At 36.4% G+C, this 15079-nt stretch overlaps 1 protein-coding gene across 11 annotated transcripts in view; it reads right to left on the bottom strand.

Moving 5' to 3' along the window:
• The window catches only part of FREM1 (FRAS1 related extracellular matrix 1), a 268715-nt gene that overhangs the window by 82299 nt on the left and 171337 nt on the right, over nucleotides 1-15079 (bottom strand). For all 11 annotated transcript variants that reach the window (XM_021063564.1, XM_021063514.1, XM_021063573.1 and 8 more), the window contains 4 exons: nucleotides 14378-14630; nucleotides 9522-9716; nucleotides 7995-8180; nucleotides 1861-2057 (listed from right to left, as the gene is read on the bottom strand). In XM_021063564.1, coding sequence (XP_020919223.1) covers nucleotides 1861-2057; nucleotides 7995-8180; nucleotides 9522-9716; nucleotides 14378-14630 — 831 coding nt within the window. The remainder of the gene's footprint in view (nucleotides 1-1860; nucleotides 2058-7994; nucleotides 8181-9521; nucleotides 9717-14377; nucleotides 14631-15079) is intronic.

The following is a 15079-nucleotide window of genomic DNA, read 5'->3' as shown; positions in this document are numbered from 1 at the left end:
CAAGACAAGAGAGGTAGGGATAGAAGGAATCATTTGTGATTTTTTTTTTCTTTCTCATAATTACTGAAGTGCTCTCCAGAGAAGTCCATGTGCCAACAGAAGAGGAGAGGCAGGAGCTGGCTCTTAAATCTCATCCTGAGGTGGCTCTCCTATACCATTAAGACTCAGTAGAAAATTAAAATCAAATAAAGACTTCAGCATTTAGAATCTGATGATTCTTACTGGAAAATAAGACAAAATAATGGTTTCAAAATAGATAATGTGCTTTGGTTAATGTCCAAAAAAAAAAAAATGACAAACTTAATGACAAACAATAATATGAATGTACCTGTTTATTAAGGGTTTTCTATGTGCCTGACCATTCTGATCATTGTGGCTACCCCCAAAGAAAGATTTGATACACTCTTTGCAGATGAGGAAACAGAAACAAGGAGAAATAACTAACCCAGGACCTTACAGCTAGCACACAGCCCCTTTTATTCCAAAGCCCACGCTTATTCATTTAATCGTGATTTGCTATCCAAAAATACTTTTTATATTATACAAAAATAATTACACAAACATAATTATAATTTTTAAATAATTATACAAAATTAGGATTGCTTAAAAAGGATTATATGCTGATATGAGAAGATTTACGTATACAAAATTAAGTTTTTAAGTGTTTTTTAAGTAGATAGTAGGGTATGATTTTTCATTTATAGGTAAAAAAATACAGAAAAATCACATATACACATACATATCACTGGCATGTGCACAAATTATTTCTGTGGGAATTAATCACTAAAAACTCAACTGACGGAGAGTGACTATGGGTAGGGTCTGTTGAGGAAGGAGAATTTCATATTTCACTGTGTATGCTTCTCAATATTCTAACTTCTTTAGCCCAGAGTATCTATTATTATTCTTAAAAAGAAAACAGCTTTTGTCTTAGCAGTTCTCTCCTGGGCCATTTTAACTACATATCTGAATTTTTAAATAAAACCGACAAATATTGTTATGTACTATAAAAACCATTTTACCTGGGCTGTGGGATGGAAATCCTGTGAAATCAGATTGTTATGATCATTATACAACTACAGATGTGATAAATTCATTTGAGTAATTAAAAAAATGAAAAAAAAACATTTTAAACTGCATAAAAATAATAGTCCAAATTTTATCTTTTTATTTACTGTATCTTTATAAACAGCCTATAATTTGTGATTTAGGAGCCTCTTCTACCATCACACTGGCTAAGAGGATGTGCAGTTGAAAATAAGACCACTTGGGTGCAAAACCCCCTATATGCCACTTACCTCCAAGCTGTCATCTTAGGCCACTAACTTAATCTCTCTTTTTTTTTTTAATCTTTTTTTTGGGGGGGGGCGTGCCCACAGCTTGTGGAAGTTCTTGAACCAGGGAGCAAACCTGTGCACAGCACCGAGCTGCTGCGGTGACAATGCTGGACTCTTAACCCACTACACCACAAGGGAACTCCATTAACTTAACCTCTAATTCTTATTTTTGCAGTTATTAAATGGCAATAATATCATCACTCTAAAACCCTATCATGAGTATTCAATATGAATACATGTAAAGGGTGTGGAGTATACCTACAACCTAGTATATACTCCATCCTATAGATATGCAACTCTAATAACAACCATGCAACTGCTGTATGTTAGCAATTATTATCATTACCATCATCCTTAAGAAAAATATTTTTCAAGTGACTGCATTAAATAACATAGATTACTGCCCTCCTTACTCTTCATCAACTTAAATGCAAGTGCACTGAGACTAATGTAAACTGGCTAGGTGAAAATGAAAATTAGAAAATGATAGAAGAGAAAGGGAATGTTCTGATATCATTCTTACAGTAAAATTCTGCACTACAAAGTCAGGAGCTTCATCATTTGTGGGGTTGATGATAATGTAAAATGGTATCTCCGAGGAGCGTTGCTTCCCATCTGTTACATATACCATGAACTGGTCGGCCGTTGGTTCCATCCTCAGATGCCTGGACTGCACATAGTTAATGTGCAAAGCCTTCATGTCTTTCCACTGAAATGAAGCTAGAGCACACCAAGATGGAGTAGGTAAGTAAGAAAAAGATTTATTTTCCAAGCTACCGGTCCTCAATCCTTAACCCAATAGTCTGTTTCTCAGGAAAGCCATAAGCAATTACAGCAGTTGACCTAAGAATGAGCTATTAGGGGCTGCTATAACGGCTATCAACCATCGACATAAAAACAAATATCCATAAATTATAAGGAAGAGTTAAAATTTGCATGGAGAACAGAAGGGCAATAACTGCTAATCAGGATGTGTAGGGATTTTGTAAACATTCTTTATGGATTTGGAATGAATGTCAGAGAGACCTTCCTTTGATTAAAACCAGTGCTGCTGTGTGAGCAGTTCTTGTCATGCTTGAATAAGAAAAGGACCATCTCTTTCATATCAAGGCAAAATAAGAGTAAATCAATCATCTGCCTGCTTGACACACATACTAAGCAACAGACAGGATTGAGTGGAATTAACTGACCTGGTACTTTGGTGATACTGCCTTAAGTCATAAGAGAAAAATGCTCTTTGTTGTATATTAAGTTACAGGAGAAAATGCATAAACTGTAAAACAATTCATCTTTCTCCCAACTTTACAGAGATAAATTCACATAAGATTGTGCAAATTTAAGGTGAACAACATAATGATTTGATACATGCATATATCACAAAGTATTTATCAAAAGAAGGTTAGTTAACATATCATTAAACCTCACATAATTACCACTTTGCTATTAGTGTTATGATGAGAACATCAAAGCTCTACCCTTGAAGCAACTTTGAGGTAGGTAATACAATACCGTTAACTATAGTGATCTTACCATACTTTAGACCCCCAGAAATTACTCGTTTTATAACCAAAAGTTTATAGCCTTCAAACACTATCTCCCCTGTGGAACCCCATCTCTGCCATTGCCATGCTTCAGCCTCTGGTAACCACTATTCTAGTTTCTGTCTCTATGAGTTCATTATTTTTAGATTCCACCTGAGACCATACAGTATTGGTCTTTCTCTGTCTGATGAACTTCACTTAAAATAATGCTCTCAAGGTCCACCCAATATTGTTGCAAATGGCAGCATTACTTTCTTTCTCATGGCTGAATAATATTCTACTGTCTATATATACCACATTTTTTTGTCCATTCATCCATCAGTAGACACTTAAGATTATTTCCATATGTTAGCTACTGTGAATAATGCTGTAACGAGCATGGAAGTGTAAATATCTCTTCAATATCCTGTTTCCATTTCCTTTGGTCAGAAGTGGAATTGCTGGATCATATGGAAGATCTACCTTTAATTTTTTGAGGTGCCTCCATAGTGACTGTACCAATTTATATTCCCAACTAACAGTGTACCAGGGTACCCTTTTCTCTACATCCTCACAGCATTTGTTATCTCTTGTCATTTTAGTAAGAACCATTCTAACAGGTGGGACGTGATGTATCATTGTGGTTTCAATTGTCATTTCCCTGATGATTAGTGATGCTGAGGACTTTTTCATGTACCTGTTCCACCATCGGCATGACTTCTCTGGAGAAATGTCTGTTCAAGTCCTCTGATCATTTTTTAATCAGATTGTTTGAGCTTGTTGTATTGAGTTATATAAGTAATTTATATATTTTAGACATTAATTTTTATCCGAGGTATGGCTTGAAAATATTTTCTCCCATTCTATATTTGCCTTTCCATTTAGTTGACTGTTCCTTTTCCATAAAGAAGAAAATTTAGTTTAATGTAGTCCCACTTAATGATTTTTGCTTTTTTGCCTTTGCTTTTGGCATCAAATTTTAAAAAAAGTTATCACCAAGACCCACATGAAGGAGCTTACTGCCTATATTTTCTTCTAGGAGTTTTGTGATTTCAAATCTTATATTAAAGTCTTCAATCTGTTTTGAGTTAATTTTTGCTATATGCTTTGAGATAGTGATCCAGTTTCATTCTTTTGCTTTGCATGTGGCTGTCCATTTTTAACAGCACCATTTCTTGAATATATTTTGCTTTTTAGGGCTGCATCCACAGCATATGCACGTTCCCAGGCTAGGGGTCAAATTGGACCTACATGTGCTGGCCTACACCATGGTCACAGCAACATGGGATCCAAGCAGCATCAGCAAACTACACCATAGCTCCCAGCAATGCCAGATCCTTAATCCACTGAGTGAGGTCAGGAATCAAACATGCATCCTCATGGATCCTACTCAGGTTCGTTACTGCTGAGCCACAACAGGAACTCCCAGCCCATTGCATATTTTTGACTCCTTGTTAAAAATTAATTGACTATATATACATGGCTTTATTTCTGGGCTCTCTATTCTGTTCTATTGATGTATGTGTTTATATTCATGCTAATATGATACTGTTTTGATTACTATAGCTTTGTAATAAAAGCATGAAATCAGGAGGTGTGATGGCTCCAGTTTTGTTCCTCTTTCTGAAGACTGCTTTGGCTATCTGAGGTCTTTTGTGGTTCCATACATATTTTAGTATTGATTGTTCTATTTCTGTAAAAAATGCCATTGGGATTTTAATAGAGATTGCACTGAATGTATAGATAGCTTTGGGTAGTATGGACATTTTAACAATATTAACCCTTTCAATCCATGAATATAGGATATTTTTCAGTTTGTTTGTGTCTTCCTCAATTTCTTTCATCAAGATATCAATTCTGGAGTTCTCGTTGTGACTCAGCCAGTTAAGAACCCAACAAAGTGTTCGTTAGGATGCAGGTTTGATCCCTAGCCTTGCTCAGTGGGTTAAGGATCCAGCATTACCAAACACAGACAAGGCTTGGATCCGGTGTCGCTGTGGCTATGGCATAGCCTTGCTGCTGCAGTTTCCATTCAACCCCTAGCTGGGGAACTTTCATATGCTGTGGGTGCGGCCATAAAAAAAAATCAATTCTACATCTTACAGCTTTTTGTATATAAATCTTCTACTTCATTTAATTTATTCCTAAGTATCTTATGGTTTTTGATGCTAACATAAATGAGACTGATTTCTCTATTTCTTTTTCAGATAATTTATTGTCTGAAAGAAAACTGATTTTTGTAAGTTGGTTATGTGCCCTGAAACTTTACTGAATCTCTTGATTGGTTCTAACAGTTTCTGGTGAAGTCTTTAGAAATTTCTATGTATGATACCATGTCATCTGCAAACAAAAACATTTTATTTCTTCTCTACTGATTTGGAGGCCTTTTATTCTTGCTTGCTTAATTGCTCTGGCTATGACTTTCAGTACTATGTTGAAAAGGAGTGATGAGAGTGGGCACCCTTGTTTTGTTTGTGATCTTGAAGGGAAAGCTTTCAAGCTTTCACTGTTGAGTATGATGCCAGCTGTGGGTTCATCATACACAGCCTTTATTATGTTGAGGTATGTTCCTTCTATACTCAACTTGTCAAGAGTTTTTATCATAAAAGTATGCTGAATTTTGTCAAATGCTTTTCTGTACCTACAGAGATGATCATAGGATTTTTGTCTTTCATTCTATCAATGTGTATCATATTTATTGAATTGTCTAAGTTGAACTATCCTTGCACCACATGTATAAATACCACTTGATCATGGTGTATGGCTTTTTGATATGCTATTGATTGCTTTGCTATGTTAACATTTTGTGGAGAATTTTTGCATCTATATTCATCAAATGTTTTGGTCTGCAGTTTTCTTTTCTTGTAGTATCCTCATCTGGCTTTGGTATCAGAGTAAGACCAACCTTGTAAAATGAGTTTGTAAGTATTCCTTCTTCCTCTTGCATTTTTGGGAAAGAGTTTGAGGAAAAATAGTGCTAATTCTTCTTTATATGTTTTGTAGAAATCACCCGTGAAGCCATCAGCTCCTGGGAGTTCCTTTGTTGGGAGATTTTAGATTACTGATTAAATCTTTTGTTATTGATCTGTTCAGATTTTTTATTTCTTCAGAATTCAGGTTTGGTAAGTATTATGTCCCTATGTTGTCCAATTTGTTGGTGTATAATTGTCCTTAGCAGTCTCTTAACGAACTTTCATATTTCTGTATCAGTTGTAACGTTACCTTTGTCATTTCAGATTTTATTTATTTGAGTTCTTTCTTTTTCTTGATAAGTCTAAAGATTTGTCAATTTCACTTATCTTTTTTAAAAAATTAACTCAGTTTTGTTGATCTCTTCTATTGTTTTTTTCTATTTTATTTGTTTCCACTTTAATCTTTGTTATCTCTTTCCTTCTGTTAAGTTTGGACTTTATATATTTGGACTTTATATATTACTGTTTTTCTAAGTACCTTGAGGCATAAGGTTAGGTTGATTAATTTTTTGATGCAGCTTTTGCTGCATTTCATGTTTTAGAGTGCTGTGTTTCCATTTTCATTTTCAGATTTTTTAATTTCTTTTTTATTTCATCTTTGACCCCATTGATTGTTCAGAAGTGTGTTGTTTAATTTTCATATATTAATGAATATTCTAGTTACCTCCTGTTATTGGTTTTAATTTCATACCCTTATGGTCAAAAAAGATACTTGGTATGATTTCAGTCTTTTTAAATTTGCTGAGACTTGTTTTGTGACTCACCATATGATTTATCAACAATGTTTCACGTGCACTTGAGAGGAATGTGTATTCCTCTTTTGTTGGACGGAATGTATATATATGTCTTTTTGGCTCATTTGGTCTAACACATCATTCAAGTCTAATGTTTCCTTATTGATTTTCCATCTGAAAGATCTATTGTTGAAAATGGGGTACTAAAGTCCCTACTATTATTGTATTTTTGTGTATTACTCTCTTCAGATTTGTTAGTATTTGGTTAATATATTTAGGTGCTCCAATGTTGTGTGCATGTACATTTACAACTATTATGTCCTCTTGATGAATTAACTCCTTTAACATTATATAATGACCTTCTTTGTCTCTTTTTACAGTTTTGGCTTAAAGTCTATTTTGTGTATAATAAGCATATTGCTCTCCTTTGGTTTCCATTTGCATGGAATATTTTTTTTCCATCTCTTTCTAATGAGCCTGTGTGTGTCCTTAAAGTTGAAGTGAGTTTCTTATAGGCAGCATATAGCTGGCTCTTGTTTTTTGTACACATTCAGTTACTCCATTAATAAGTAATCTTAAATCCATATTTCTCTGATATTTAAGACAGGTATGCCCTGGGCATGCTTAAAGAACAATTACTTCATTTATTTCTAAAGTGTTGTCCTTGGACAATTTTGTTTTTGGTGTCTGTTTTCGTTTTGGTTGTTTTGTTTTTGCCTGAAACACTAGAGCTGTTTAAGTATCTGAGATAGTTTTTTTGGGGGAGGGGTCTTTTTAGGACTGTACCCGTGGAATATGGAGGTTCCTAGGCTAGGGGTCAAATCAGAGCTATAGCTGCTGGCCTACACCACAGCCACAGCAAACCATACCCGAGCTGAATATGTGACCTACACCACAGCTCACGGCAATGCGAGATCCTTAATCCACTGAGTGAGGCCAGGGATCAAAACTGCGTCCTCATGGATACTAGTCAGATTTGTTTCTGCTGAGCCATGGCGGGAACTCCCTGAGACACATTTTGGTTTCAAAATCAATGTCATTATCTTCAATACTTCCATAGTATATTTACTAATCTTTTCTGCCAATATTTTTTAAAAGTGCTAAAAAACTGAGAATGAGACTAGTGAGTGCCACCAGATTTATTCTATCACAGTATTCTTTCAGAGCCTTTTAAAATATTATTTCTTCAGTACTTATTCTTATATTTTGCACAAGTGAAATTCCACTTATTGCAGAGTAAACTTCCATACATGGGGAAATTAAAATTAAAAACAATAATATTCAGAAGTATCAGCAATAATAATAAATCCTTTGAATGTATATAGTGTTTTGAACATTTCTGAAGTCCTAACCCAGTTATTAAACATGATCTAACCTATCAAAGTCATAAACATAGGTGAAATTACTGCTGGACATGAAAGCATGACTTACCTATGCTGATGCCCATATTGCTTTTTTCAAAACCTTCAGAAGGGAGTATGTTTTCAAGGTAGCCGAACTGGGGAGGAGAAACCAAAACAAATTCCAAGTCATCTGCTGCAGTGTCAGGGTCAGTGGCAGATAAATGGTTAATGGTAAGGGCTGCTGAGAAACCCTCATCTACAATGAACATGGTACCTGCATACAAATAATAATACAATTATGACTTATTGTGAAATCCTCTAGTTAGAATAGTGAGGACAAAAGGGAGTGATTTAAATTCCAATTCAGGGACGCCTCCTACATGCAAATACACTTCCGTGGAAGATGTTCATTTCCTTTGACATAATTCTCCTTACAGTGAAAATATTCAGGGGTAATGGGTGGAATTTAATTTGACTTATGGAATTATATTTTTTCCTTGTATAAGTAAGCCAGACAATAATGGAAAGACAGCAGAAATACTAAATGCTCCAGTATAGCCCTTTAGTCATTCTCAAGGAACTCTGATTTCCCTTGTGTCCCTATAGAAGTGACAAATGAAAATAAGAATTGCCAAACTGTTTTAATGATAAGCCACTAAATGTGGTTTATGTGCTTTTCAAGATCAGTTGTTACCTCTGTTTGTCAGAGCGTTAATTGCCTGAGAACTATTATGAATTGCTCATAACGAACATTTTTTTTCATGCCTTGGTGCTTAATTATTCTGCAGGGATAATGCTTCCTTTCCAGAACATTGCTTGGGAGATAGTTTGCAAATTACAATAACATTCATACATATGCTTGCATTTTTTTTCTGAGAGGCAGAACATATACATAACGCCTATGAAGTGATGACTTTCTAAAAAGCAAATAAGGTTAAATATATATAAATGGTCTCTCTGGTAAACTCATTCTGTTCTAATAGAAATTATTATGGATAAAATAAATTACTCTGTCTCCAGCAGGCAAATGATGTTTTCCCATGTGAAATAAAAACAGAATATTTGAGGATTACAATGTTGTCCTCATTCCAAAACACACATACACACACACATTGTTTCTTAATATGGAATTATCTAAGTTTTTAAACAAGTAAATTCTTTTGCTCTGTAATATTTTATAGATTTTGGAATTTCCGCAAATTTGTATTGAGGTAATTATCCAAGGCAATTCTGTATGGTGGCTTTCCCTTTTTTTTTTTTTTTTTTTTTTTGTTAATCTTTTTAAGGCTGCACCTGCAGCTCATGGAGGTTCCCAGGCTAGGGGTCAAATTGGAGCCACAGCTGCCAGACTATGCCACAGTCACAGCAACGCAGGATCCATGCCATGTTTGTGATCTACACCACAGCTCATTGCAACGCCAGATCCTCAACCCACTGAGCAAGGCCAGGGATCGAACCCTCATCCCCATGAATGCCAGGTTCGCTAATCACTAAGCCACGACAAGAACTCCGGGTTTTCCATTTTCACTGTAAGTCTAGTGCATCATTATTTCACTGGACCACAGGTATGACTCTAGGTGAAGTAAATGACCTTTAAGAAAAAAAACATTGTCACCTATTGCAATTGAAGGTGAGTAGTTGTCCACTGGATATACTGTGATGTTGAGATCATACACCGGAAAGGACTCATGAATAGGGACAGCTGCATGAGGTCCACTGTAGCAACAGCCATTAACAAAAGGGCCAGCTTCTCTGTCTGAAACCACCAACGTAATGGTGTCAAAGCAAGGCACCAGGCCAATCTCGCCACCTAGAAGACACAACTTTAGCTGAAAACTGACTTTTAAAAAATTTAGAATAGCTAGAGAAAATCTAGTCACACTTCTTCTACAAGCATAGAATGGCAAGGGAAGGAACTTATGTGGCTAAAACATAAAACTCAGTTTTGTCACTATGAACTTAGGGTCATGAAAAGAAATGCATGCCCATCTGTTGCCTCTGGTGAAATCTCTGCAAGCCATCTATCACCATACAGAGGGCCAAAACAGGGCTAACAAGAGTCTGACAGTTCACAAAAGAACAAGGGAGAGAAACAAAGCTTGACTCATTATAGTTTTACTCTTCCTTCATGATTGTTAGTGTTAAGACCAACCTGAGGGAGAGCAGAAGTCACTCTTGTCCCTCTGGTAATTGTCTTCCCATTTGCATTAACCACCTTATATAAACAAACATCAACTAAGAAAAAGCTGGATAGGTGAAACACAAAGATAATCCACATCTTTGTCATTTGTTTCAATATTTTCCTTGACTATATAATAGTCAAGATGTTAACAAAACAGCAGCAGTGCCTGGAAAAGAAGTGGCATTTATTTTCATTTTCTTTTACTCTTTAGAGCTTACATCTATGGGATTCAAAATGGCCCCAACTTAGGCAGTGAGAGGAAGAAGAAAGAAAATGTTAGGACTAGATAATCAGTAAATAGGACAATGTTCTTTTTGGAAGATTGTCCTATTTGCTAACTAACAGCACAGAGGTAGGAATGCTTGCTATCCTGTGGACAGAACAGTCCTGCAGATGTGCTTCTGGTAATTCTCATGCATCACTCTGAAAATCCCAAGAGGAAAGCAATTATGTTTGAAGCTTTGATGAGACTAGGGCACGAAAGATCAGGGACATCATTTCTTTTCACAAGACAAATTGGTCAAATCTACAGAGAATTTTGCTTGGTATTATTCTACCTGTTTAAAAAAAGAGCAAGGGAAAACCAGAGATGATACTGCTGAGCAACCAAGTAATCAATGGATGAGAAAACTAGACTTATTTTAAAAACAGAGTTGAAGGTGAATTAGAATTAAACAACCAACCTTCAAGTTTGGAAAAAGTAAAAAAAAAAAAAAAAAAAAAAAAGACATCTCTCATCCAATCACATTTTATAGAAAAAGATATTGACATAAAGCTTGTTTATTCATCACTCACTCAATAAATATATTTCTAATGCCTATTATGTGACAATTTATGTTCTGGGTGTTCTAGCAGAGAAAAAGGCAGACGTGTTGAAAATGTCAAAAGACTGTTCAAAACTATGTCAAATGTCCAAAGACCTACTACATGTCAGAAGTTCACACAATCTAATGGTAGAGAAAGAAATGCAATTTGGTTAGATTACCACAGAGTGTGTATGTATTAAGTGGAACCACATGAAATTGCTACTATTAAGCCATTTTTTACCTATTAAATGGAAAATTCATCCATCTCAGCCTGATTATGTACTAGGTGCTAGAGGTGAAGGAGGATGAGAGTATTGGCTAACAATGGCATTGGGGGCAGGGCACTCATGCTAGAGAAGTCTTTTCAGATGGTCTTGCTGGCTTTGTACTGACTGAGCATTAAATGATCAGTAGCTTACAAGGCTGATAAGGCAGAGAACTGGGGGTTGGAAGAGGACATGTAGAGAGAGGGAGTTGAGAAGAGAAATGGAAAAATCTTTCTAGGAAAAGAAGTCAGCTTTAAAAAAAAAAAAAAGCAAACATGGAACATTCAGTAAATGTAATTTCAATATAATGGAAACCTAGGACACATCTACAGAAAGAGCTGAAAAAGTTGGCTGAGCGTTAAGCCACAAAAAAGGTTACAAATATGGGTAAAAGAATTCTTTACCTTGAAATGAAATAGAGTCCAAAGATATGATTTATATTTAAAATGGTTAACTGTACTGCTATTTGAAAGGAAATTTTTAAACAACCTCATGTTTAATGTTTGTAGAATAACAAATTAATAATGTAATTTTATATCATAAACTATTATTCCATTATTAAAACATGTTTACAACAATTTTGTGACATTTAATAAATATTTTAACAAACATTTTTAGGTGATAATCTAAATAAAAAGTAATCCACAAAACTACACATACAATATGATGGCAACTATGTTAAAAATTACAGTTAGAAAATACTGCAACGTTAGGAGTGATTATCTTTGAGAGACAAATAAGATGATTTTTTTCAAAACTTCACAATACTCTTTCAAGTTTTCCGCAATAAGGATGTATTATTTTCATAATCATAGAAATAAAACAGAATTTTAAAAAAATGATGACATAACTGTTCTCTGGTGATCTTTAGAACCAATGCATGAAAGAACAGGGCCACTGAAACTACAGTACCTACAGTACTACGGTTCTCTTTAGTTAACCTAGCACAGTGCTAAATAACAACCAACTGAGTAACTGAGTGACTATTACAAGAAAATATAACATTCAAATATAACATTCAAATAACAAGACTTCATTTGAATACAGAATTACTGCTAATTTTTCAATGTAATCAAAAATGTCTACCCAAAATAATTTGTCCCAATTACTCCTACGTCTTATGGGAAAAAAAAATGTTAACACTCCCTTACATGGCCATCACACCGAAAGAGAGCTATACCTGTGTACACCTGTTGCTTTGCACCTTGGACAAGGCCCAGGAAGAGAAGATAGATTCATCTCACTCCCAATTTATCTATGCTGCATAAGCCTACCAAAATGTTAAAATTATGTATCAAACAACAATCATTGATGTCTGGATTGCTTTTCTGCTAGTCTGTTTGAGATCGACCTGGGAAATCAAAAAGAAGCATCTAGCTGTGAGCTCTTGAGGGGCATTTAAAGATATCGAGCAAGTGGATCACACTCCTCAGAAAAGGAAAGGGTCAACCAACCTATCCTAAGATTTAACATAGAGAAAAAGATGAGGAAATACCATTTAAAGAAAAAAGATGTCTGGCGGAGTGACTAAAATGTGCCATGCTAACTGGCCATGTGACCACTGATATTCTAATAAATCATTGTTTTGCAAAGTACATATAAAATATTTCAAAATGTTTCCTCCCATGTCCAAATTAATCCTTAACTATCTCAGCCCCCCTCCTGGAATTCCACACCCGCCCCCAATCTCACTGCTTGTATTCTGTCTCTTCAAATAAGAAAACAATTTGAATTCCGATAACTCTGGACCACTCACCTGGCCTCACACACACCCTCACAGAATTTACAGGTTAGAGAGGCATGTGGATGAGTACACATGAAACTTCATGGGAGTGGGATAAAAGTTAGCTAGAGGAGTATATAGTATTATGACTGAGAAAGTGCCCCCAACTTGGAAATCAGATGGGTGATGACGTGATGATCGGCAGATAGTCACACTGTCATATTTACATGTGACTGGGTTTGTCGACTACTTGAAATCAAAAATCCTTCATATTAGGGTCTGTATATACTCCTCTCCTCTGTAGCCCATAGTGCTCAGTACTATGCCTTGCAGACATCAGATTTTGAATTAACCTTTTTTTTTTTTTTTTTGCTTTTTAGGGCCATACTCGTGGCATATGGGAGTTCCCTGGCTAGGGTTCAAATAGGAGCTGCAGCTGTTGGCCCATGCCACAGCCACAGCAATGCCAGATCCAAGTCATGTGTGACCTACACTGCAGCTTGCAGACATGTTGGATCCTTAACCCACTGAGCAGGCCAGGGATTGAACCCGCATCCCCATGGACACTAATTGGGGTTGGTTACTGCTGAGCCACAACAGGAACTCCTGAATTAACCATTTCTTTATGTGAACATCTTACATAAGGAACAAATGCCACCTGGATAACCACATAATACAGTGCTATACATGTAACTACAATGCTAATAAACAAGCATTTACTGTATTTCTAATCTATGTCCACCACTGTCACATGCTGAGGGTGAGTTACACAAAAGTGTAAGACATCATTTGTGCTTTTCAAGAACTCAAAGGGAAGAGCAGTTACTTTTTAGGAGGTACCCGGTAATCAGAAAACTTTTCAAATTAATAATGTAATTATCTTAGGGAGCCTACTTCAGGCATTTCAGTTATGATTTATGGATCCAGAAGCTATGATGGCCAGTCTTACTCAAAATGACTGAAACAGGTATGAGGACAATCCAGGGTATATCGAAGTCTATGAGGAAGCATCAGAAACAGAGTGGCAATAATTCTTGCCTTTCTCCACTCAGTGAAATTCATTATATTACTGAGATCAAGAAATACTTCTGAGGAGTTCCCACTGTGCAGCAGTGGGTTAAGAATCTGACTGAGGGCTTGGGTAGCTACAGAGGTGTGGGTTCAATCCCTGGTCCTGTGCAGTGGGTTAAAGGAACTGGCATTGCTGCGGCTGTGGCTTAGGTCATAGGTGTGGCTCAGATTCAGCCCCTGGCCCAGGAACTTCCACATGCCTTAGGAGCGGCCATCCAAAAAAAAAGAAAAAAAAAAGAAAGAAATACTTCTAAATATAGTGATCACACTTGAAAAATGGGACCCAGGCTGCTGCTGCTACTTGATTAATGGAAGCAAACATTATGACAGTTAGCTTATCGGAGCCCATAGCAAGGAGTGAGCTAAAACTCTGTCACATTGCCACATCCCCGCACTAAGTCTAGTCATAACACTGTCACTTACCTGTGTGTTTGTATGTCACAGCCCCTGCCATAACATCTCCCTGAGAAAACTGATGCACCGTCACTCCAGCTTTCCTCACTGCCCCATGCTGAGGTTCTCGAACAATCACAAACATCAGTTGCAGATCATCACTGTCCACATCGGTGGCAAAGATGTGTTCAGAGGTGATAACCACCTCTTCACCCTCTGAGCAGGGCACCATGGGGATGAGGTCCGCCTTTAAGACTGGCGGCTCGTCATTTATAGGAAGCACCTAAGCAGAGAAAAAAGGCTTGTTTTTAAGAAAAAGAAAGCAATGGCAAGTTGCTCGACTGGTAACCCATAGCTCATAACTGTAATGACAGGCATTTTCCATCTTCCAGCCACGTGAAACAATAGCCATGGAATGTGGCCAAGCAGGCTGAATCTTTTAACTTTCCCCATATGGACCATCTTTCCAGACATGACCCACAAGAGAGCCATTTTAGGTAGGAATGGGAGAGTATAGTTATGGTTTTCCCATTTCTCAAAGCGCTCGTTTGTTTCTAGGCAGACAAAATGTAAATGTAATATAAAGCCTCCTTCACCAAAGCCCTTCTCCTCCTCAGTTAAATCTACACATATTCTAGAAGAAATCTAGTCCTTGTTGTCAGATGCATTTACATTTACCACATCAACATTATTTATATTTCAAATTACTTGATGATTACAAACTTTCCTCCG

The sequence above is a fragment of the Sus scrofa genome, chromosome 1 (assembly GCF_000003025.6).
Source record: "Sus scrofa isolate TJ Tabasco breed Duroc chromosome 1, Sscrofa11.1, whole genome shotgun sequence".
Classification (NCBI taxonomy): domain Eukaryota; kingdom Metazoa; phylum Chordata; class Mammalia; order Artiodactyla; family Suidae; genus Sus; species Sus scrofa.
The sequence above is the reverse complement of the archived record's forward strand: the minus strand, read 5'-3'. Positions and strand labels throughout refer to the sequence as shown.